Source organism: Rattus norvegicus, chromosome 9, assembly GCF_036323735.1.
Source record: "Rattus norvegicus strain BN/NHsdMcwi chromosome 9, GRCr8, whole genome shotgun sequence".
NCBI lineage: Eukaryota > Metazoa > Chordata > Mammalia > Rodentia > Muridae > Rattus > Rattus norvegicus.
The window spans coordinates 95207031-95228954 of record NC_086027.1 but is presented as its reverse complement, the minus strand read 5'-3'; the positions used below and the strand labels follow the sequence as shown (position 1 = coordinate 95228954).

Genomic DNA, 21924 nt, shown 5'->3' with positions numbered 1-21924 from the left:
TGTTCCAATGTCTGGGATCCACACATGATCTTCTAGGATTCTCAAACAGACTTGGGTCACCTTAGTTCTGCCCTCTGGTGCACTCTAGGCTCTGGTTGACTTCCCCGTGTTGTGGCTGCTGTTCCTGGTACTCATCCCATGGTACAGGCATTGCTGGGGTTTCTCCCTGTAACTAGGTTTCACCAATAGCCTCTTATAGTCTCCCTTTAGGGTAACAAGCCTCAACTTCTTTGCATGGTCCCTTCAGTCCTGAACCTTCAACTGCAATTAAGGGTGAATATTCAGCAATGGCCTTCCATGGCCTCTCACAGAGCCTCAGCTGCTCTTCATGACCCCTTCATGCTTTCCACACCAGTATCACTGGGTGATTCTTACACATTACCAAGTCCAACAGCAGCATGAGGTACAACCTTGGCTATTTCTGGAACATGGCTTCTTTGTCCTCTCAGAAAACACTTCCCAGAAGATTTCACCTTAGCTCTTCTTAGTCACCATTAATTTCTTAGCTCCAGTTGACCAGCATCAATCGTCCCAGTATTCTCCTTCTCCTCTTGACTCTAAAGCCTATTTCTTGATGAGTCTCAAAAACAATAGTATTACCCCAACACAGCCTGAGAATGCGGCACCCCAGGAGGCAGAGTGGGGGTAATTAAATGGCTTTTGTTTTTCGGTAATGGGGATTGAACTTGGGGCTGGGCACGCTGGGCAAATACTCTGCCTGTGGTGATTAGTGGGCACTGAGGACTCCCCTAGGCCTTGCTTCTGTGATTCAGAATCAGCAGGCACAGTTCTGGGGTAGAGATGAGAGAGTTCCGGAAGGCTCTGCCCAAGGGAAGGCGGGACCGAGAAGGACACCGTGAGGCTAAGCAGACACTTGGGAATTAGGTCTGTTGCTCAGATGGTGAGGGGTCTGAGCCGAAAAGGTGTATCCAGCTGGGGAGAGAACTCAAGGAAGCCCCCTGCCTCCGTGCCTACCCCCTTTAATCTTTGAAATATGTTTAGATATTCTTTAAAACATTCACAATATAAAATTTACCCTCTAAACTTTCTATTATATGTCATCTTTTATTTGACACAAGATTTCACTCTGTAACCTCTGTAGTCCTGGAACCTGTTATATATACCAGGCTAGCCTTGAACTCACAGAAATCTGCCTGCCTTTGCTTCCGTACTGGAATTAAAGTTGTGTGCCCCTGTGCCTGAATGGCTTTTGATTCTTGGCAGGGTATAATAGACTTGCCTTTAATTGAACACAAGGTAGGATGGCCAGGACACCTGATCCACCTGCTTCTATCTCCTGACTGGGATTTTAATTGTTTCTATATCTGGATCAGCAGGTGGCAAGGAGAGAGAAAAGAGAGAGGGAAGAGAAGAGGAGAGAGAGAGAGAGAGAGAGAGAGAGAGAGAGAGAGAGAGAGAGAGAGAGAGAGAGAGAAGAGAAGACCGGGGCCTGGTTTGAGCTTCTAAACTTCAAAGCCCACCCTGAGTGGCACACTTTCTTCAACAAGGCCACACCTCTAACAGTGCCACTTCCTATGAGCCTATGGGGCCATTTTTATTTAAAACCACCACAGTTACTAAGGGGTGTACTTTGGGTCACTCCTTATTTGGATATATTAAGTCATTCATTCCTTTTTCCTGCTACCCCTGTCCCTTCCCATAATGCATCTGGCTTTAATTGTATGAGTACCCAGTTATGCATAGATACAATATGGTGAATTCGGAGCCTCCCTAAAAACATGGCTTGAGAACACAGTTCTGTGTTTTATTGAACATGTACGCACACCCACTCGGACTAATTGGGCCCTTCTGCTTTTCATACCTAGATATGTTTGGGAATCTATTTGAATGAGAACTGCCTGGATTTGATCATTACTAATAGCAGGAAATGTATATCACTGTTCAGTGACGGACATACCCATAGCCTGACATAGGTGGAGGTTGCAAGAGGGTCTGAGGTTGCTAGCTGCATTATTCTTAGGGGATGGGGTGCATAACCTACCACCCATAACCCACCTAACTTCTGCCTTCCTCTCTTGAGGACTGGGTTACCGCTGTGCATAGTGAACCTTTCCCCTTTCCTGTGCTGTTTCTGTTTGGTTTTGTTGACATGTTTATTATGCATTACAATGGGTTTCATGGTGACATTTCCATATAGGTATGTAATGTATTCGGATCAGATTCCCTCCCTTTTGACGGCAGAGGGAACCTTTTGTGTGTGCGGAGCACACTCTGCCTGGCCATTCATCCATCCAAAATGCTTGGTAAAACAAGAGTCTTTCCCCTTGACATAACAGCTGCAGTGGTGACATATGAGAAGAGCTCAAGTATTCGCAAGATCGAGCGCTGGCATGGGCCGGGTGAACAGTACACTCACCCTTTCTCCCTGCCTGAGGGAACAGGGGTCAGTCTTATATAAGCTTGAGGGCCACTCCAAAAAATCTAGCCAGTGCCACATCTGGCCCAAGACAGCTGTCCTACCCCAGCCTGCTGCTCCAGCTCTGCTCTGCTCTGCTAAGAGGCCCTTGGTGACGTCACAGGGCAAATGGCGGTACAGTTCTATAACACGTGAGAGGAGGCTTACGCCCGGAAGCTGGGACCCAGAAAGGGAGGGGCGTCGGTCTTAGTCTTTCATTACGCTTCACAGAAGCAGCATCCTCCTGGGTCCCGGGAGAACTACGTTCACCTCTCTAGAGAGCAGCAGCCGCAGTAACTAGCCACCAATCACGACTCTTCACCTGTTAGCAATTCCCCCACCTCCCAGCACTGCCACACTCTGAGGACTAAGTTTGCAACACCTGTGCCTTCGTGGGACACATAGCGACTAGATCCAAACCATAGCCCTTGCTCCCTTTTCCTGCCTACTGCGACAGTGGTGTGGCTGTCCGTCTTGGGCTGGAGGTCTATTTGTCTGAGACCCTGATTTTTATTTTTATCATGTTTTTTAAAAAGCATTTTAGTTTAATTTATTTAATTTAAAATTTAATTATGTGGATGTGCCTGTTTCTGTGTGTGGCATGTGCAAATGAATTCAGGTGCCTGTGGAGACCCAAGGCGTTAGGTCCCGTTGGGGCTGGAGTTACAGGAAGCTGTGAGTCACCTGACATAGGTTCTCTATAAGAACAGTAAAGGTCCTTAACCTCTGAGATGTCTCCCCAGCCCCACGGACCCTGCTCCTAAATTTTCATCCATTTACAAAGAGTTTTTTTTTTTTTTTAAAGATGGCTTGTTTTCAAACAACGTTTGTTTCATTGTTTCTTTCCTCCCTTCTTCCAGATCCCCTCGCCTTCCCCTGACCAGAGCTGGGATTATAGGCATATGCTGCTACACATGGAGCCCCGGCTTCAATTCTGCTGGGTATCACTCAGAGGTGGGATTGTAGAATCACATTTGAATCTGCTTTCTTATCAGAGATGCTTGGGTGTGCCCAGTGCCTGTAGATAGTACACTCACCTACCTACGCTTGGGCCCCATCTCCCTGCCTGAGGGAACAGGAGTCAATCATATAACACAAGCTCTGAAAACTCCAGCCAGTGTCACATCTGGCCCAAGACAGCCGCCCCACTCCAGTCACAGGCTGAATGCATATAAAAGACACCCAGCCTGAGGTCTACAGGGCAGGCCGAGTACACCACCGAGAACTGAAGACCCATGTCTTCAAGGTTCCCCTCTCGGTAGTCCCAGCAATACTATTGTCCCTATAGCAGTCACTTCAGGACCACATCCTGAGTGTGTCAGCCTCGGGCAAGGCTAGTGAGAAGACAGTTGTAGGGTAGGGAACTCAGAGTACTCTCTGTGCTTCCCTGGGTATCCTGGGTCTGGGGGACTAAAGCCAGGTCCTGGCTTAGGCTGGGTACTTGGAACCCCACTTTCTTTGAACCTAGCTCCAGCTGGCTCTCAGAAGGTGTGAGGAATCCCTGACAAGACAGTCGTGAATGGAGGATGGTCCCAGCAACATACAGGACGAGGTTCTCTTTCAGGATCCGTTGCCCCTGGCCTCCCATCCAACCTGTAGACATAGGACCCCTGACCTAGCCACACCCTGAGAGCCAGACTTTAGTTCACAGGGCAGGGGTGGGGCCAGGGTGATTACATCTAGAGGAGGGACAAGGACACTTTACAGCCAGGGACAAAGTCCATCTCTGATTTGAGCCCCGGCAGGCTAAGCAGGAGCCGATACCTTGGTTCCCCAGCTGGGCGTCCATCAATAGCCCCAACCATGCAGGGAGACTGGGTGCTGCTGCTGCTTTTGGGTCTCAGGATACATCTGTCCTTTGGTGTCATCCCAGGTAAGAAGGCTCCTTTCTGACTCCCACAGATGGACTAACCCACTACCCCACCTGGACTAACCTGGGTATACCTCTTCTTGTCCAGTGGAGGAGGAGAACCCAGTCTTCTGGAATCAAAAGGCGAAGGAGGCCCTGGATGTTGCCAAAAAGCTGCAGCCCATTCAGACATCGGCCAAGAACCTCATCCTCTTCCTGGGAGATGGTGAGACATGGCCACCCTAAAGCCCTTGTACCCCAAGTACCCAAGGCCACTGACAGGTTCAGGAAAGTCTGGGAGCTCAGGCCTGACCAGGTTCTGTTCCTTTAGGGATGGGGGTACCCACAGTGACAGCCACCAGGATACTAAAGGGACAACTGGGTGGTCATCTAGGACCTGAGACACCCCTGGCCATGGACCACTTCCCATTCACGGCTCTGTCCAAGGTGAGTACTGGAACACACAGCTAGGATGGGAAATGGCTGGAGGGGGAAGAACCCAGAAGAACTGGAGCCCAGGTTAGCAACCAGGACAGTGTAGACCCAGGAAGCAGGGACTAATGTCAACCAGTAGTACTCAGCTGAGTGTCTCTGTCCCCAGACATACAACGTGGACAGACAGGTCCCAGACAGTGCAGGCACAGCCACCGCCTATCTCTGTGGGGTCAAAGCCAACTACAAGACCATCGGTGTGAGCGCGGCTGCTCGATTCAACCAGTGCAACAGCACATTTGGCAACGAGGTCTTCTCAGTGATGCACCGTGCAAAGAAAGCAGGTGAGTTGGCGTTGGGCCTCAGGGTTACGGCAGGGCTGGATCACTGGGTGATCTTCTATGATCTGCAGGGAAGTCTGTGGGCGTGGTGACCACGACCAGAGTGCAGCATGCCTCTCCAGCCGGCACCTACGCGCACACGGTTAACCGAGACTGGTACTCGGATGCAGACATGCCTTCCTCCGCCCTGCAGGAGGGCTGCAAGGACATCGCCACACAGCTCATTTCCAACATGGACATTGATGTGAGCTCCAAGAACCAGCCAGAGGGTTGGACGAGGGGTGCACCTTGGAGTGGCCATAGTTCCGGGCGTAAACCGCCTGAACTCCAAGTCCCTTGCAGTATACATATGTAAGGGGTGGGTGTGGAACAGCCAGGAGAATCCTATCCCAGAGACATGGTGGGGACACAGGAGCTGTCTTTCAGGAGGGGTTAGGGAGCTCATAAAACCCTAAGTCCACTTGTGATATGCTCTGACCAAAGGTGATCCTTGGTGGAGGCCGAAAGTTCATGTTTCCCAAGGGGACACCAGACCCTGAATACCCAGGTGACTCTGACCAGTCTGGAGTCAGGCTGGATAGTCGGAACTTGGTGGAGGAGTGGCTGGCAAAATACCAGGTAATGTGGGTTCCGAGGAAGGGGCCAAGGCAGGGCGTAGGGCAGGACTGTGCCTGTCAGGGCTGGCTATGTGCTAAGACTGGCTGTGTCCCTGCAGGGGACCCGGTATGTTTGGAATCGAGAGCAGCTCATGCAGGCCTCTCAGGACCCAGCAGTGACTCGCCTCATGGGTAATACCCTGGTTCTGCCCTAGCACCTCTCAGAGGGCCTCCGCTGGAGCCTGTATGTGTGCCAGCAGCACCCCCACCCTGAACTTGGTTGTCACTGTGAATTCCTGTGCCCCTCAGGCCTCTTTGAGCCGGCAGAAATGAAATATGATGTCAACCGAAACGCCTCAGCAGACCCCTCCCTGGCAGAGATGACAGAGGTGGCCGTGCGCCTGCTGAGCAGGAATCCACAAGGCTTCTACCTCTTTGTAGAAGGTGAGTGGTTGTACCGGGCAGAAAAGAGAAGGGGAAGGGGCCCTGAGCAAACGCAAGCATTTCCCCCATCACTTGCTTCCTGCAGGAGGTCGTATTGACCAAGGCCACCATGCGGGCACGGCTTACCTGGCACTGACTGAGGCTGTCATGTTCGACTCCGCCATCGAAAAGGCCAGCCAGCTTACCAATGAGAAGGACACGCTAACGCTCATCACTGCGGACCACTCCCATGTCTTTGCTTTTGGTGGCTATACACTTAGGGGGACCTCCATCTTTGGTAAGCCAAGGGGCAGTGTCCGGTGATGTTGCTTCAGATCTATGGGGACAGATATCACAGTGCCTCAGTGTCCTCACCTGTCAAAACGGCACAAAATGGCCTTGTAGAGAATGTAACCATTGAGCAAGCAAAATGAGTTCACCCCCACTCCAAAAGCTGTATTCAGTATGAGGACAAGACGTCTCTCTTCTTCCCATATAGGTCTGGCCCCACTCAATGCCCAGGATGGCAAATCCTACACCTCCATTCTCTATGGCAACGGCCCAGGTTATGTGCTTAATTCAGGCAACCGGCCCAATGTCACTGATGCCGAGAGTGGTAAGTACCACAACACTGCTTAGCTTGGGGTGTTCGCAGAGGAGACCAGGGCAGATGGACACTGCTCCCCTAAACACCCTGTCCCCCTAGGTGATGTCAACTACAAGCAGCAGGCAGCAGTACCCCTGTCGTCAGAGACCCACGGTGGGGAGGACGTGGCCATATTCGCGCGTGGCCCACAGGCGCACCTGGTGCACGGAGTGCAGGAACAGAACTACATCGCGCACGTCATGGCCTTCGCAGGCTGCCTGGAGCCCTACACCGACTGCGGTCTGGCGCCCCCTGCAGACGAGAACAGACCAACCACCCCGGTCCAGAACAGTGCCATCACTATGAACAATGTCCTTCTGTCCCTGCAGCTGCTGGTCAGCATGCTGCTGCTAGTCGGGACAGCCTTGGTGGTGTCCTGATGGTCAGGTCCCCCACTAGGCTCCTCCCTCTGCTGGTTGCTCCCCACGACCCCCCATAGATTCCTGTGCCTTGTCAGTCCTGAGTTCATCATTCTCTACCCAAGGGTCTCAACGCTGGCCTTTGCACCCCAACTTGGTTGTTCTCTTATCCAGATGCTGAAACATTGTCCCGGCCCACAGTTCTAAGGGCCACCTCTGGGAATATACTCTGAGATTTGCTTTATAACTCTGGGCTTCCGCTTCTCAACTGCAGTGGGAGGTACCGAACGGTATCCAGAAAGCTACAGTTTGTGGCTGTCCCAGACTCCCCTTCAATCCATCACCCTTCACAGGGACCAAGTAACTCACATTTTCAGGCCTTAGCTTGTTCCTATGAAAGGAAATCTCAAAAGTCCAGGAGACTGTGGGTTCTCAAGCAAGCAGCGCAGAGCAGCCTTGGGCCCCCACCCCTGGTCCATCTCAGGCTGCATATAGAAACCGGACAAAGAATATTACCGACTCTTGTCCCCAGTCCTTGAAGAGACACAATGACAACAAAATTAAATGCTTATATAAGGTAATGCCTCCAGTACTTTTTAGTAAGAAAATCCCTGGACTTCTGGGGTACGGAGGACAGGTGGAGAGGTGGGTAGTGGAGATTAGGAAGTTAGAGAGAGGCCACCTGAGGAGTGGACGGCTGAATGAAAATAGACAAAGCAGAGTGAGTCACACACAACCTCCAGGCTCTGCCTTCTGATCAAAAGCTGCAGGTCTCCAGAGGGCCAAACAGCTCGGCTACACAGCCCAGCCCTGGCCTAAGGCCCTACCACTGAGCTGACTGGAGAGGGAGGGCAAGGAGGGTGCAGCAAAGAGACCTGAGGCTGCAGGGAAGACAAAGACCCAAGCTGAGCCTGGACTTGGAAACCACAGAGAACAACATAGGTGGAGGCCAATCTGTGACAGTGGCAGTTGGCCTGGCCCAGGCAGACTTGCTTCCAGTTCCTAGGATTCTTCATTGTTCTCCTTCTCAAGATGGGCAGAGACCAGTCAGCTCTCCCCGAGGTGGTCAGGGCATATAGCTGTGGTCACACCTGCCTTGGAAAACACCCAGACTCCCCATCCCAGAAAGCAGGGGCAACTCAGGAGGACCCCCAAGCTTCCCAGCTTCTCACGAGGCAGCAGTGAGCATGTGACCAGTGTGGCCAGGGGCATCTGGTTTCCCAACTGCAGTGCTCCCACCTGTCTCCTGAGACATGGCTTTAGCAGGGACTGGGAATTCACAGGTCACTATGTAGACAGCTCTAGGATGTTGTGGAGGGGCCCTGAGGCAAGGAGCTGGGAGTGCAGGTATTGGAGATCCTCAGCCTCACCCAGGGGTGTGGAGGATGGGCGGGATACTTCATAGCTAGCAACACCTCCTCATCCTCAGAGAAATGCTCTTGGAAGATCTGGTCCCGCAGCCACTTCCACTGAGGGCTGAGGGCAGGAAAGGAAGGATGGAGAGCATCTGGAGAACTTTGAACATACCTGAGAAGGTGACCCAGAGTTCCAGGACCTTCCTCCGGTTGCCTGTCCATCAGGAATGGGTGTCCTTCATATGAGAACCGATCTGCAGTGGCCTCAGAGTTTCTGTGTTGTACATGGAGATGACGCCTTGCTGAGGGATGGTTAGACTTTGACATAGAGATCTGGGACACAGAGAGCAGGTTGACCCAATCTCTATGTCCTGTCCTGTCTCAGCCCTGGCAGCCCCCAGATCCTACTGCTCACCTCCCTGGGGCTTCTGCTTCCCAACTTCTGCCCATAATGGGCTAAGCAGATGCTCCTAGGACACCCTGTGTAACACCAGGGTCCTAGACAGAGGCTCTTCTGTCCTTGGGTTTAAGGGAACATGGAATCCTCTGCCCCCATAACACCATCTCCATAGAAACCCTGGTCTCTCCCTCTGACCTCCTTGCTTACGTGGTAGGTATTATGGCTTCCAAGGCTTGACTAAACCCTGTGATTACTCCAGAGAAATTATTTATCTCCTCTGGTGCTCTACCTGAGCCCAGCTCCTCCTAGCTTCCCTCCCAGTACCAGCCCCCTCTTAGATTCTCTTGGGGAGTTCTCACGAACAACAGTGGCACTAGCATACAACAGCAAGTGTTTATGTGGTCCCAGCCAGTGAAAAAGAATATGGCCACGCTGTTCATGTCCTGAGCCTCATTCCGCAGCTGGCTGAGGGCAGTCAGTGCCATTGGCCCACGTGTTCACAGTAGTAATTAAGGTATCTATGCTCCGGGGCCCCTTCATCTTCTGTGGGCTTCACTCTTGCTATGACACAAAGAATCTTCAGGTAACTCCTAACTAAGCCTGAGACCCACTGCTCTGTGGTGAGCACTCCTTTTGGTCCACCCACAGGCAGAACATATTGTCCCTAACCGCTCAGTGGAGCAGCACTAGTCATGTGTGACAGACTTCCTTGGTGGCCCTTCAGTCAGGAAGGTAGGAGGACCATGAGAATGGCTGAGCCTTTCCCCCTGGTTCCTTAAATGTATACGCAGACATGACCTGAGAGAAGAGATGCCCTACCACAAGTGACAAGAGGGTGGGGTCTGAGGTGACTTCTAGACACAACCCACCCCAGTGCCCAGGTACTTTGTTCCTTCATACCAGCCAACCAAAGCCCTGTTGGTTCCGTGGGCTTGGAACTTGATCACATTAAGTCTGCCGAATGTGACACCTAGGAAAAGACGCAAAAAAGGAAACAATCTTTCATCGCCTGGAGGCAGGACGATCTCACTGTTCCTGGGGAAGCTCCCTTGAGAGAAAGGTGAGAGTCCCCGAGGTGCCTTCTTGGAGGAAGCACTGCCCTCCCCCACAGTTGCTCAATACTCCTGTGCATAATGGGGTGGAAGAGGCAGCTGAATTCTCTGTGAGTTCAAGGCCAGCCTGGTCTCCATAGCCAGTTTTAGGCCAGCCAGGGCTAGATAGTGAGACCTTGTCTCGACAACAAGGCAGTGCCTTTCAAGGGCCTAAGATGGCCCAGGGTCAATTTGGCTCTCCCTTATGTCTCATTTCCGTAATCTACATCCCTGGGGAGCAGTCTTCCAGAACAGTACTCTTTATTATTATTACTAATGAAGCAGTGTCTCGAGAGATACATAGCCCAGGATAGCCTGGAACTCACTATGTTGCCTAGGCTAGTCTCAAGCTTATGAACACAGTGACCATTCCACCTCAGCCTTGAGTGCCGGGGCCCACGGGCGCAGGGCATCATGCTGGCTCTCCGCAGGACCATAATAAATGTAGAGGCAGCTTCTCCAGGCCACAGCAAGCATAGTAGGGGCTTAGTGGGGCAGGCAGGTGCTCAGGGCAGCAAGTGAAAATGCCCTGGATTTGGGGAGCAGCCTTGTGGCCAGGTGAGACTGAGGACAGAAGGAGGCGGCTGTGGGAGGGCCTTGGTGAGTAGAGCTTAAGTGAGGAGAGGTTTATGTTTGCTTGTTTGTCTGTCTGTCTGTTTTGAAATAGTATCTTACTGTGGAGACCAGGCTTGTTTCCGCCTCTAACTCCCCAGTGTGGGATTGAGATGCCGACTTTAGAGTGCTGGGATTAAAGGTGTACACCACCCTGCCCAGCCCCAGTTTGGGTTCTTGAAGCAAGCTTTTTCATAGCCCAGGCTGTCCTCCAAACATGCCTCTCTGCTTCCCTTCCCCTCCCCACAGCTAGGATTTCAGAAGCTGGCTGCCAGTATGGGATACCTCTTTTTCATTTTCTGTTTTGTTTTTTGAGACATGGTCTTACGCTTCTCTACAAAAAAAAAAAAAAAAAAAAAAAAAAGACCTTGAACTACTATTTCTCCTGCCTCCCCTCTTGGTTTTTTGAGGCAGGGTTTCTCTGGGTAGCCTTGGCTGAGCTGGAATTCCATTTGTAGGCCACTCTGGCCTCAAACTCACAGAGATCCATTTGCCTCTGTCTCTTGAGTGCTGGGATTAAAGGTGTGTGTGATCACGCAAGATATGTATTCATATCAAGTGCTGGGATTACACACACACACACACACACACACTTTCTGGTTTATGGGTTTATCAGATATGTAATTCATTTGTGGCATATCCCAAGCTCACTTACCTTTTTTATTTATTTATTTGAGATAAAGTCTCTCTGTTGCCCCACCTGCCCTGGGAATCACTTTATAGACCAGGCTGGCCTTGAACTCACATACACACACCCGCCCCTGCCTCTTAACTGATGGAATTAAAGGAATGTGCTTAAAGTCTGGCTTAATGGACTTAGGTTTTTTGTCGTTTTGTTTTTATTGTTACTGTTTTTGTTTGTTTGGAGGGGTGGAGTTTAAGACAGGGTTTTTCTGTGTAACTTTGGACGTCCTGAGCTCACTGTGTAGACTAGGCTGGCCTTGAACTCATAGAGATCTGCCTGCCTCTGCCCCTTAAGTACTATGATTAAAGCTTGCCCAGCTATGTGCTTGCTGTTGAGTCAATATATTTTCTTTGTAGCACAGGCTAGCCTTAAATCTCCCTGCCATGACTCAGAAGACTTGGCTTATGACCTTGAACCACCACACCTATCTGGATCACATTTCTCTGATCCACTTAGCCGTCAATGGGCACATAGTCTGAGCCCGCACCTCTTCGCGACTGTGAGCCTAGCCTACCCCCAGACTACAGGAAGCTTACAGTTTCGTATCCTAGGCAACACCTACAGTGCTCAGGGTCTGTGCAGAGCACTCATGCTGGGATCCCTCTACCTGCCCACGAGAATATGAGTCAACATCAAACAAGGGTAAAGCCCACCTGCTCCTGAGGAAGACCCAGGCCTTTCCTGGCTTGGCTCAGCATCTTGCACAGCCTTCAGACCAATTTGCATTCAAGCACACTCAAAAGTAGCTGTGGTACAAATGAAGTTCTCCAGGACCCATCAGCCCCATCTTTCCAATTCAGCATTCCTCCTGGCCAATGCTCTTGGATACCATACCTGCCCTGAGTCAGGGGACAGGCAATTGGGGGCAAGACTCACTGGAACAAAAGAGAGACAGATGCTCATGGGAGGGCCGGAGACCACTGCAGCATAAGATTTTGTCTCTTCCCTCAGACAGTAGCTGTCTCCAGCCTCCCACCTAACGTGGGGAGATGTCTGGGACCCACCCACAGCCGCAGATTCAGGACGTCGTCGGCCTAGGCTTCCATACCCTGCCAACTTCTTACAGCCAGACAAGCTGCAGTTCACAGGATAGGGTGGGGCCAAGGTAGTGCCTAAGGATCAGGGAGAGGCAGGAACTGTCTTCCCGTATTTAAGAGGAGCTAGTGAGGGCCTCAGCTAGTGTTGTGGTGTTGCAGAGTCCCCATCCGCCATCCTCACAGACCAGTACTCCACCATGGCAATGTGGGGAGCCTGCTTGCTGCTGCTGGGCCTCAGCCTACAGATGTCCCTGAGCCTCGTCCCAGGTAATGAGACTCCTTCAGGTGTCTCTCGTTTTTGCACTCATGGATCTTCAGTCTGACCCTGCCTCTGTTCTTTTCTTCACCAGTGGAGGAGGAGAACCCAGCATTCTGGAACCGAAAGGCAGCCGAGGCCCTGGAGGCTGCCAAGAAGCTGCAGCCCATTCAGACGTCAGCCAACAACCTCATCATCCTCATGGGGGACGGTGAGTGAGTGAGGCCTGGCAACCCTGGGAGCCTCACACACCCCAGGCACCCGAGGCCCCTGGTGGGCCTTAGGGGATTAGTCCTGGCCACATTCTGTTCCTTCAGGGATGGGGGTGTCCACAGTAACGGCTACCCGGATACTAAAGGGACAGCAGCAAGGCCATCTGGGACCTGAGACGCCACTAGCCATGGACCGCTTCCCACACATGGCTCTGTCCAAAGTGAGTCTCCACGGGGTGGCAAGAGCTGGGATAATAGGAAGGTGGTTGGGGAGAATCCAGAATTGCAGGAAGAGACGAGGATTAATGTTCAGCAGTAGAGTTGAGCTGAGTGTCTCTCCCCAGACATACAACACAGACAAGCAGGTCCCGGACAGCGCAGGCACAGGCACGGCCTTTCTCTGCGGGGTCAAAACCAATATGAAGGTCATTGGCTTGAGTGCAGCTGCACGCTTTAATCAGTGCAACACAACGTGGGGTAATGAGGTCGTCTCGGTAATGCACCGTGCTAAGAAAGCAGGTAGGTTGGGACAGGGTGGAAAGACCTGGACAGACCTGGGGCGGGGGGTTCTGGGTGGCTCACGTGACTTTCTACAGGGAAGTCTGTGGGAGTGGTGACCACCACATCGGTGCAGCATGCCTCTCCAGCCGGCACCTACGCACACACTGTGAACCGTAACTGGTACTCCGATGCACACATGTCCACTGCTGCACTACAGGAGGGCTGCAAGGACATCGCCATGCAGCTCATCTCCAACACCGACATTGATGTGAGTTCTAAGCAAGGGAGGAGGGCTGGAGAAAATTCACTCAGACCTACAGTCTGAGCTCTGAGTCCTCCTGGGTATCTGAGTGGTGGGTTGGGCATGGGCAGCCCAGGAGTCCCTTCCCTCATACCTGCTGGGACCAGATGTTGCCAGGAGGGAACAGAGCATCAGTCGGGTCCCTCTGGTTATAGGTGATCCTCGGTGGTGGCCGCAAGTTCATGTTTCCTAAGGGAACACCAGACCAGGAATATCCGACTGACCCTCAGCAAGCTGGAACCAGGCTGGATGGACGCAATCTAGTTCAGGAGTGGCTGGCAAAACACCAGGTGTGGGGCGGGTGTGGGGTGGGGGTGGGGCCACGGCAAAGGGCAGAGCAAGAATTAGTGAGGGCTGTGCGTTTCAAGGTATGTGCTTAGTAGACTGGCTGTGTCCCCGCAGGGTGCCCAGTATGTTTGGAACCGCACAGAGCTCATCCAGGCCTCCCTGAACAGATCTGTGACACACCTCATGGGTAATAACTTGCATTTCTTGTCCTGTGTGTGTGTCTTGTGTGTGTGTGTCTTTTGTGTGTGTGTGTGTGTGTGTGTATGTGTGTGTGTCCCTAGTGTGCGGTCTAGTAGTCACCATAGATTTTCTTATTCTTCAGGCCTCTTTGAACCTAATGACATGAAATACAACATCGACCGAGACCCTACTCAGGATCCCTCCCTGGCCGAGATGACAGAGGTGGCCGTGCACATGCTCAGCAGGAACCCCAAAGGCTTCTATCTCTTTGTGGAAGGTGAGTGGTCTTGCCTGGCAGGGATGAGAGGGAGGAGGAGGCCTAGGAGGAGGAGGGGAGGAAGGGCAGGAGGAGGAAGAGGAGGAGACAGGGGTCTAGCACAGGCTCAAACATCTCCCCATCTCTGGTTTCCTGCAGGGGGCCGCATCGACCATGGTCACCATGAAGCTATAGCCTATCGTGCACTGACTGAGGCTGTCATGTTCGACTCAGCTGTTGACAAGGCAGATAAGCTCACCAGTGAGAAGGACACGATGATCATTGTCACCGCCGACCACTCTCATGTTTTCTCTTTTGGTGGTTACACACAGAGAGAGGCCTCCATTTTTGGTAGGCATGGGGCAGGCAGTGTCAGATATTGTTGCCTCGCAGGGATCTGGTGACAAAAGGTGCTTCAGAGGCAGCTCAGTTTGAAAAACAGGTCAACCCCTCTCCCTACAGGGCTGGCTCCCTTCAAGGCTGGGGATGGCAAATCCTTTACCTCGATTCTATACGGCAATGGTCCTGGCTACAAGCTCAATAATGGCATCCGGGCTGATGTCACCGAGGAAGAGAGCAGTAAGTTCAGTGTGGGGTTATCAACATGGGGCTGAACGTGCTCACTGAGGTGGAGGATCTACTCTGAACACCCGTTCTTGACAGGCAACCCCACGTACCAGCAGCAGGCGGCTGTACCCCTGTCGTCAGAGACCCACAGTGGGGAGGACGTGGCCATATTTGCGCGTGGCCCTCAGGCGCACCTGGTGCACGGAGTGCAGGAACAGAACTACATCGCTCACGTCATGGCCTTCGCAGGCTGCCTGGAGCCCTACACCGACTGCGGCCTTGCGCCCCCTGCTGGTCGGAGCAGTGCAGTGAGTCCAGGCTACATCTCCACCTTGCTGTGCCTGTTGGCAGGGACAATGTTGATGCTGATGGTGTCAGCTGAACCCTGACTACCTGAGCTCACTGGACTCTATCTACTACACTGTCCCATAGCTGGCTTGCTCAGCACCTTCTGCCAGTACTGTTTTCTGGGCTCCAACTGGCCCTCTTTTTTTTTTTTTTTCTGGAACCCCATTTGTAATCTCAGAGCTAACTTGGTTTGTCGGTCCTGCAACTGTATCTTAGTATGAGGCTTCCTCCATCCACAGGGCTTCCTGGCACTTTTTCCCCTGTAGTTTTTTTGAGACAGGGTCTTGCTTAGTCCACCATCTTAATCTCAGCTTCCCCAAATCTGGAATTCTAGGTGCCTCCTGCTGTGTCTGGCTACCATAAAATGTCAAGCACTTCTTACCTTCCTGGACCCTCCTTTCTTCTGGGGACAATAAAGCTGATTGTTACACAGTACCTGTTTGTCTACAGCAGCTAGAAGAGTGGTCCTTGGGTGGATCTGTAGGTGGGTACACTAACACAGTTGTATGGCAGTAGAGGGCCAGCCTCTCAAAATCATGAGGTGAGATGTGTCAGCGATGGAATGTCACTGCAGCCATCCCGTGAACATGAAGTCCTGGCACCGGTCGATGACAGGTTGGTCAGTAGGAAGTAGGAATAAGAAACCTTGCATTCAGGCCAGGGGTAGACTCAGGTAGCCAACACCAGTGGGAACATTTTGTGTCCCAGAGTGGAGACAGTAAGGTCCTTTGGGCTCCCCAGATGCCACACTCAAGTATTTGACCTTCTGGAACACATGGTAGTCCACGGCCATAGAATGCAGAGTCTCCATTATGCCAATCAATTCCCCAGGTGTCTTGCCTGGTTGGGAGAGCCAGGGCAGAGCCAGTTCAGGAGGTCTTCATGGGCTACAACAAAGGCCTGATGCTTGGCCTCTGTTATTTGTGGGGGAAGGGAGAGGTTCCAAGCAGCTACCACCTTTGGAAACCATGGTCACATAACCAGGTAGCTAGACCCCTTCCTCCTCATTCTGCACACACGCCAGGCTGCATGTTTGAGACTTATAGTTAAAAGCAGGAAAGCACTGGGCACTCAGTCTGATGCATAGTAGGTCTTCATTGATAGCCTGGTTCTTTTGTCTTTGCTTTTCTTGCCCAATTTCTGCTTCAGTAGAGAAACAGTGGAGGGGGAGGTTAGCCTGGTCTATAGAGCCAGTTCTAGGGCAGCCAGAGCTACAGAGAAACACACAAGTGCACGCACACACACATGCACAAAACAAGAGCTCAACCCAACATTCAAGTTTAGAAGACTTGCCAAGACATTGGAAGTGTCTTCAGGAACACAGTTATAAAATCTTTCCCTCCAGCCACGAAGTGGTTAAAGTTCCACCCACTCTAGTCTATCCAGTATGGGGAAGAGTGTCTGTCCTTCCACACTTCAGCCCTCACTTTCCTCACTGGAATTAGGGAGTTCCCTGCAGGGCACTGTACTTCGGGTTGGAGCCTCTGGAATTCCTGCCCACCTGAAACACTAATTCTGCAAAGTTTCTTGTTCCCTCCTCTCACACTGTCCCCTGTAGGGTACCAGCCCTAGGGCAGCAGCGAGTGGGGGGTGGGGCGGGGACATCCTCGTGCAGACAGTGTAGTGAGGAGTCTCTGTTGGCCAAGCTCATGTGAGCTAGAAGGTGTCCCCAGGCCCATGGGAGCTTGTCCACAGCTGGCCATCACATGCAGATGAGTGCAGTCTGGCTGACTGTGTTCAAATCTGTTGCAGTCTCTGTCCCTTCCTCCCAAAGTGTCTTTGAGTTCGGTGTCCTCTTGTCTGCTTTTTCCTTAAGAATTCCTACATCCTTCCAGGGTCTTCCAAAACCAAGGGACATGGGGAAAGGTGCCCAACCTAAGCAGAATAAGCACCCTCATGAAGTGGGAATTTCTGGTTTTCTTTGGAGACTCGGTAGTGCCATGTGGTGCTTTTCTGGAAGCTGCCTGGACAAAAGGTGTGTGATGTTTTGCTGGAGTGGACACTTAAGAGGAAAGATGATGTTTGGAAAGGGTATAAGTTGAGCCCAACAGACAGTGGACCACAGGGTGGTATTGGTTCACCTTGCCACCCCTTGTGGGTCTTCCGTGGGCTTTGCTGACGCTGGTCTTTGCTGCTGATGCTGTGGCATTGGTTCCCCTTGCCTTCTTTGCTGATCATCGTTTGCCGTGACTTTGGAGAGAGAAACTCACCAAAGAACGTCTTGTGATATTGCGGTCGGCGGCTTCTTGCAGTCCCTGCAGACTCAAGGCCTATTGGCAGAGCCTTGTGATTTCCACTGGGCCGAACTCCCGTTGCTGATTCATGAATGGTGTTTGGGAGTGGATCAAACTGCTGGTCCTGATTCGTGTGAAATGAACTGCTGATATCCTGACATTGAAGATTGGAGTCGCTCCCAAAGAACTATTAAACAGGTCCGCATAGCCTTGGCCATATTAACCTTCTCTTTCCACAACCTCTGGAGGGTGGTGGGCCAGAAGGAAGGTCAATGTGTTTAAGAACTCTTATTAAAGTAAGTTTTGAAAAATCAAAGCCTACAACCCCATACAGGAGACTTGCCAGGCACTTGAGAAGCACAGTGAGTCCCACCCTGTAGACATAGCGTAAAGAGAAAGTCTAGAGAGCAACATCCAGACAGGCCATGTGCATTCTGGGACCCCAGGCTGCACATATCAGTCGGGTCGAAGTAATGTTTTTGTTTCCTTTCCTTTTGTTTTTGAGATAGGGTTTCTCTGCATATCCTTGGCTACCCCTGGAACTTCCTCTGTAGATCAGAGATTCCTGGAGGGCTAGGATTAAAGGCGTGCATCACCACCACCCAGCCAAAGTGACCTTCTTTAAATAGCCAAACATTGGAAACAGTGGCAGAATTTTACCAGTGGGGCAAAGATAAAAAGAGTATTTCCAGCTGGGCGGCGGTGGCACACCCCTTTAATCCCATTTGGTAGGCAGAGGCAGGTGGATTTCTGTGAGTTCTAGACCAGTCTATAGAGCAAGTTCAAGGACAGCCATGGCTACACAGAAAAACCATGACTGGGGGTATTTCCATAAATAGCAAGCTATGCAGCAGCAAAAAATGAACAATAGCATGTTTATTAAATGTGAAACATACCTTGGAATTTAGCTTCAGACCACTAAATAAATAAATAAATAAATAAATAAATAAACAAACAAACAAACAAATGGAGGAGGAAAGGGTTTATTTCACTTATGGTTCCATATAACAGTCCATCCTCAAAAAGCAGTGAGGACAGGATCTCATGAGGGGCAGGACCCTGGCAGCGGGCGCTGATGCAGAAACCACGAAGGGGTGCTGCTTACTGGTTTGCTCCCCATGACTTATTCCCCATGGCTTGGTCAGCCTGCTTGTTACAGAACAGACCACCAGCACTAACAATGAGCTGGCCTCCCCCATTAATCACTAAGGAAATGCCCTTACAGGCTTGCCTACAGCCCAATGTTATGTAAGTGTTTTCTCAACTGAGATTCCCTTCTCTCACAAGACTCTAGTTTGTGTCCAGTTGGCATAAAACTATGCAGCAAGCCACAGAAGTCGGTAATACCTCACAGCAAGCCATTTGGATTTGGTCAGTCTTTCCCAGTGCATAAGAAATGTGTGTTTACAGTTTGGGTAAGCATATGATAACATGTATAAATAATGCATGTTCCTTAACTTAAAAACGTTACAGAGCATGGCAGTGGCACACAACAATTCCATCACTTGGAAGGCAGAAGCAGATAGATCTCTGAGTTTAAGGCTAACCTCGTCTACAGAGTCAGTTCCAGGACAGGGAAACCCTGTCTCGAAAAACAAACAAAAATGAAACCACAAAAGAGTCTGAAAAAGTATGTTACAGAGCCAGCAAGATAGCTCAGGGGTAAGCCACCTGACTGAACCTAAAGCCCTGAGTTCCATCCCTAGAACTCACATGGTGGAAGATGAGAGTTAACTCCTGAGACCTCTGACCTTTGACCTCTGACCTGCACTCTCAGGTGGCTATGGCCCAGATGCCCATGCACACAGAGAGTATAAGTAATAAATCAATGTAAAAGAAAGTGCCACAGCTAAGAACTATTGATGACGGCAGGTGTGGTAGCTCATGCCTGAACTGAAGCCCGAACTGCAGCCCACGGGAGCCGGAGGCAGCCTAGACTTCATGGTGAGTTCCCGGTCAGCCTAGCTTACAGAGCAAGACCACTCTTGCTGGGGGCCACTGGATGTAGAGCCACACACCTGTACTTTCCCAAGACTCAGGAAGCTGAGGCAGCGGGAGACTGAGATTGAGCTCAATTTATGCTCCAGGGAGAACTTGCCTGGAAATGTATAGGGGTCCATCACAGCCTTCCTTCAGCCCTGTGTGTGGGGTGTAGTCTTCCTTTGGTTTTCATAGCTGCTGACCATGGAGGGGGTTTGGAGGAGGTGTGATGGGGTTTGAGGTGGCTGTGGCAACTTCTTCAAATAGTACAACAGTTAAGGTTCCTATGTCCACTGACTCTTGCGCACGCACACGCACGCACACGCACGCACACGTGCACACACACACGCACACGAACACGCGCACACGCGCGCGCACACACACATGTACACACACCGCAGTATGCTGTTTGGTGGCATTTTACCTACAGTAGAATGAACACTCTTCAAACTCAAGGGCTAGGCATATATTATGGTTCTGTAGTACCGTGAGTACCCAGTTTAGATTCCCAGAACAAACATAGGTGAAGGTGGGGCTGAGTGATCTAGCCATCGACCTGACAGAGAACAGCAGCAGTGGAGTGGGGTCAACCAGAGCCTAGAGTGCTACAGAGGGCAGAGCTGGAGAAGTGACCCAAGCCCTTAGGAGGAGCCCAGAAGATCATGTGTGACTCTCATTGGAACAAGAAGCTGTGAAGCTGAAGTTGACTTGGAGACCCCAACATGTCCCAGATGCTAGAGCCTTGGGATTCCAGCTGAGGAAAGCTGCTAACTGGGAGTGGGACCGGCCCAGGAGAAAGAAGTTTGTTGCAGTCACCACAGATGAAAAGGGAGTTGGAGATGTGAAGACCGCTTTGACATCAGACATGGAGATGCAGAGTGTGGAGTTTGCCCAGCTGCTTTCCTGTTTTGCTTTGGGGATTATGGTTAAGTGATTGGATGAAGCTCAGAAGAGACTTTGAACTTTGGACTCTAAAGGCTATAGACAACCCAGCCTCTAGGGGCCACCTGGATCTCTGCCTCATGTCTGAGGCACCTGACGTGGGGACACTAGTCGCAGTCCTTCCACTGATGCTTTGAAACGCTGTGGGGTCAGGTATAGGCCCCAGAACCAGGTGTGGCAGTATACATTTGTGACCTCCGCTCTCAGTAGATGGGGAGTTCAACCAAAACTGGAAACCAACCAAACAAACACACCTCACCAGTGAATACACACAGTGGAACTGTTTGCAGCTTACAGGGAGGTTGTGAGTCTGTATGTGTGTCAGGGCATGGGGGCGCCTCCATTCCTTCTACCCTGGATCCCTGTCTCTCCCTAAACTGACAAAGACACTCTGTTTGAGAGAAACTTGTACTTAGCTCAGCATGAGGGGTTTCTGGGTTGGGTCTTCAGGGAAGGGTGGGCTCCAGAAAGGAAGACTCCAGGTGGTAGGTTTTTTACTATATGTTTGTTGGTGTCCCATTACTTAAGTCCTTTCCATGCCTGTGGGAGCTTATCCTAGTGCAGGGCCCAGGCACCTCCAGGGTGTTTGTGGGTCACCTGCTTAGCCTGCTAAGGACCATTGCTAAGGAGTAGAAGGCCCAGGAGCTACATTCTGCAGCTGGAGTGAGCCTGACTGACGGAAGTGAGCTACCAGGGCTGGTGGATTACTGATGGGAACTGGAGAAGACTAGGGCCAGCCTGCTCTCCACTTCATGCAGAGCAGACTCTACATACAACAGTGATGCTTGAGCAGCCGTAGACACTTAGTACCCTGCAATGCACCCTAGACCTGGTGGGCAGTAGAAGGTGTGGGAAAGAAGGCTGATTCAGGGGATGGTGCCCCAGGGATCAACCAGAGCTTCTGTGCATCTGGACTCTGGTGGGGTTTTTGCTGTTTTGCTTTCCATGACAGTGTTTTTTTTGTTGTTTTGTTTTTTTTTGTTTGTTTGTTTGTTTGTTTTTTGTGTAGCCTGGGGTGTCTTGGATCTCATGCAGTAAACCAGGCTGGTCTTGAATTTAGAGATCTGCCTGCCTCTGCCTTTCAAGTGCTGGGATTAAAGGCTCATGTCACCACCACCCTGGCTTTCTGGTGTGTTCTCGTTGCTTCTTTCTGATCCCTCTTCCGACATGACCTTTGAGAAGGTTCAAGCCATGAAGTGGAAACTTAAGGGTTCTTTGGAAAGTCACTTGTGTTGGCTGGGGTTTTGCTAAGGCAAACAAGCGAAGGAATGTTTCATTGAAGTGGACACAGGTGAAAGGTTAAGGCAGACTTGTAAAGGAATGTTCAGACGCAGGAGAAAGGATGTTCTGTTAAAGCAAGTACATGAAAGGGCACGTGATGAAGGATTCGTTGCTTTGCTAACGACTCAAATGTATTGGTCTGTCTTACATTGGTAGTTGAGCTCCATTTGTTGGGACTCCATAGAGAGAAACTCGCTTAAAATTTTCTGGGGATATGTTGTGGCTTCTTGCTGCTTCCGCAGACCAGGGCTGATTGGTAGAGTGAAATCGGCTGAGATAGACTCACATGCTGAGGCAAGACCTGTGGAGGACACGTGATGTTTGGAAGGGATGTAG

At 51.1% G+C, this 21924-nt stretch overlaps 2 protein-coding genes across 2 annotated transcripts; both read left to right on the top strand.

The window, feature by feature from the left end:
- Positions 1-4174: 4174 nt before the first annotated feature.
- On the top strand, positions 4175-7641 carry Alpi (alkaline phosphatase, intestinal). The gene is made up of 11 exons (NM_022665.3): positions 4175-4289; positions 4375-4491; positions 4597-4712; positions 4867-5041; positions 5110-5282; positions 5522-5656; positions 5754-5826; positions 5944-6078; positions 6164-6355; positions 6557-6673; positions 6764-7641. The coding sequence occupies exons 1-11, from the start codon at positions 4220-4222 to the stop codon at positions 7081-7083; spliced, it is 1623 nt and encodes a 540-aa protein (NP_073156.3). The 5' UTR covers positions 4175-4219; the 3' UTR covers positions 7084-7641.
- Positions 7642-12445: 4804 nt separating this feature from the next.
- Alpp (alkaline phosphatase, placental) lies at positions 12446-15192 on the top strand. The gene is made up of 11 exons (XM_002730058.5): positions 12446-12509; positions 12593-12709; positions 12816-12931; positions 13055-13229; positions 13307-13479; positions 13668-13802; positions 13915-13987; positions 14123-14257; positions 14396-14587; positions 14699-14815; positions 14900-15192. The coding sequence occupies exons 1-11, from the start codon at positions 12446-12448 to the stop codon at positions 15190-15192; spliced, it is 1590 nt and encodes a 529-aa protein (XP_002730104.3).
- Positions 15193-21924: the final 6732 nt, after the last annotated feature.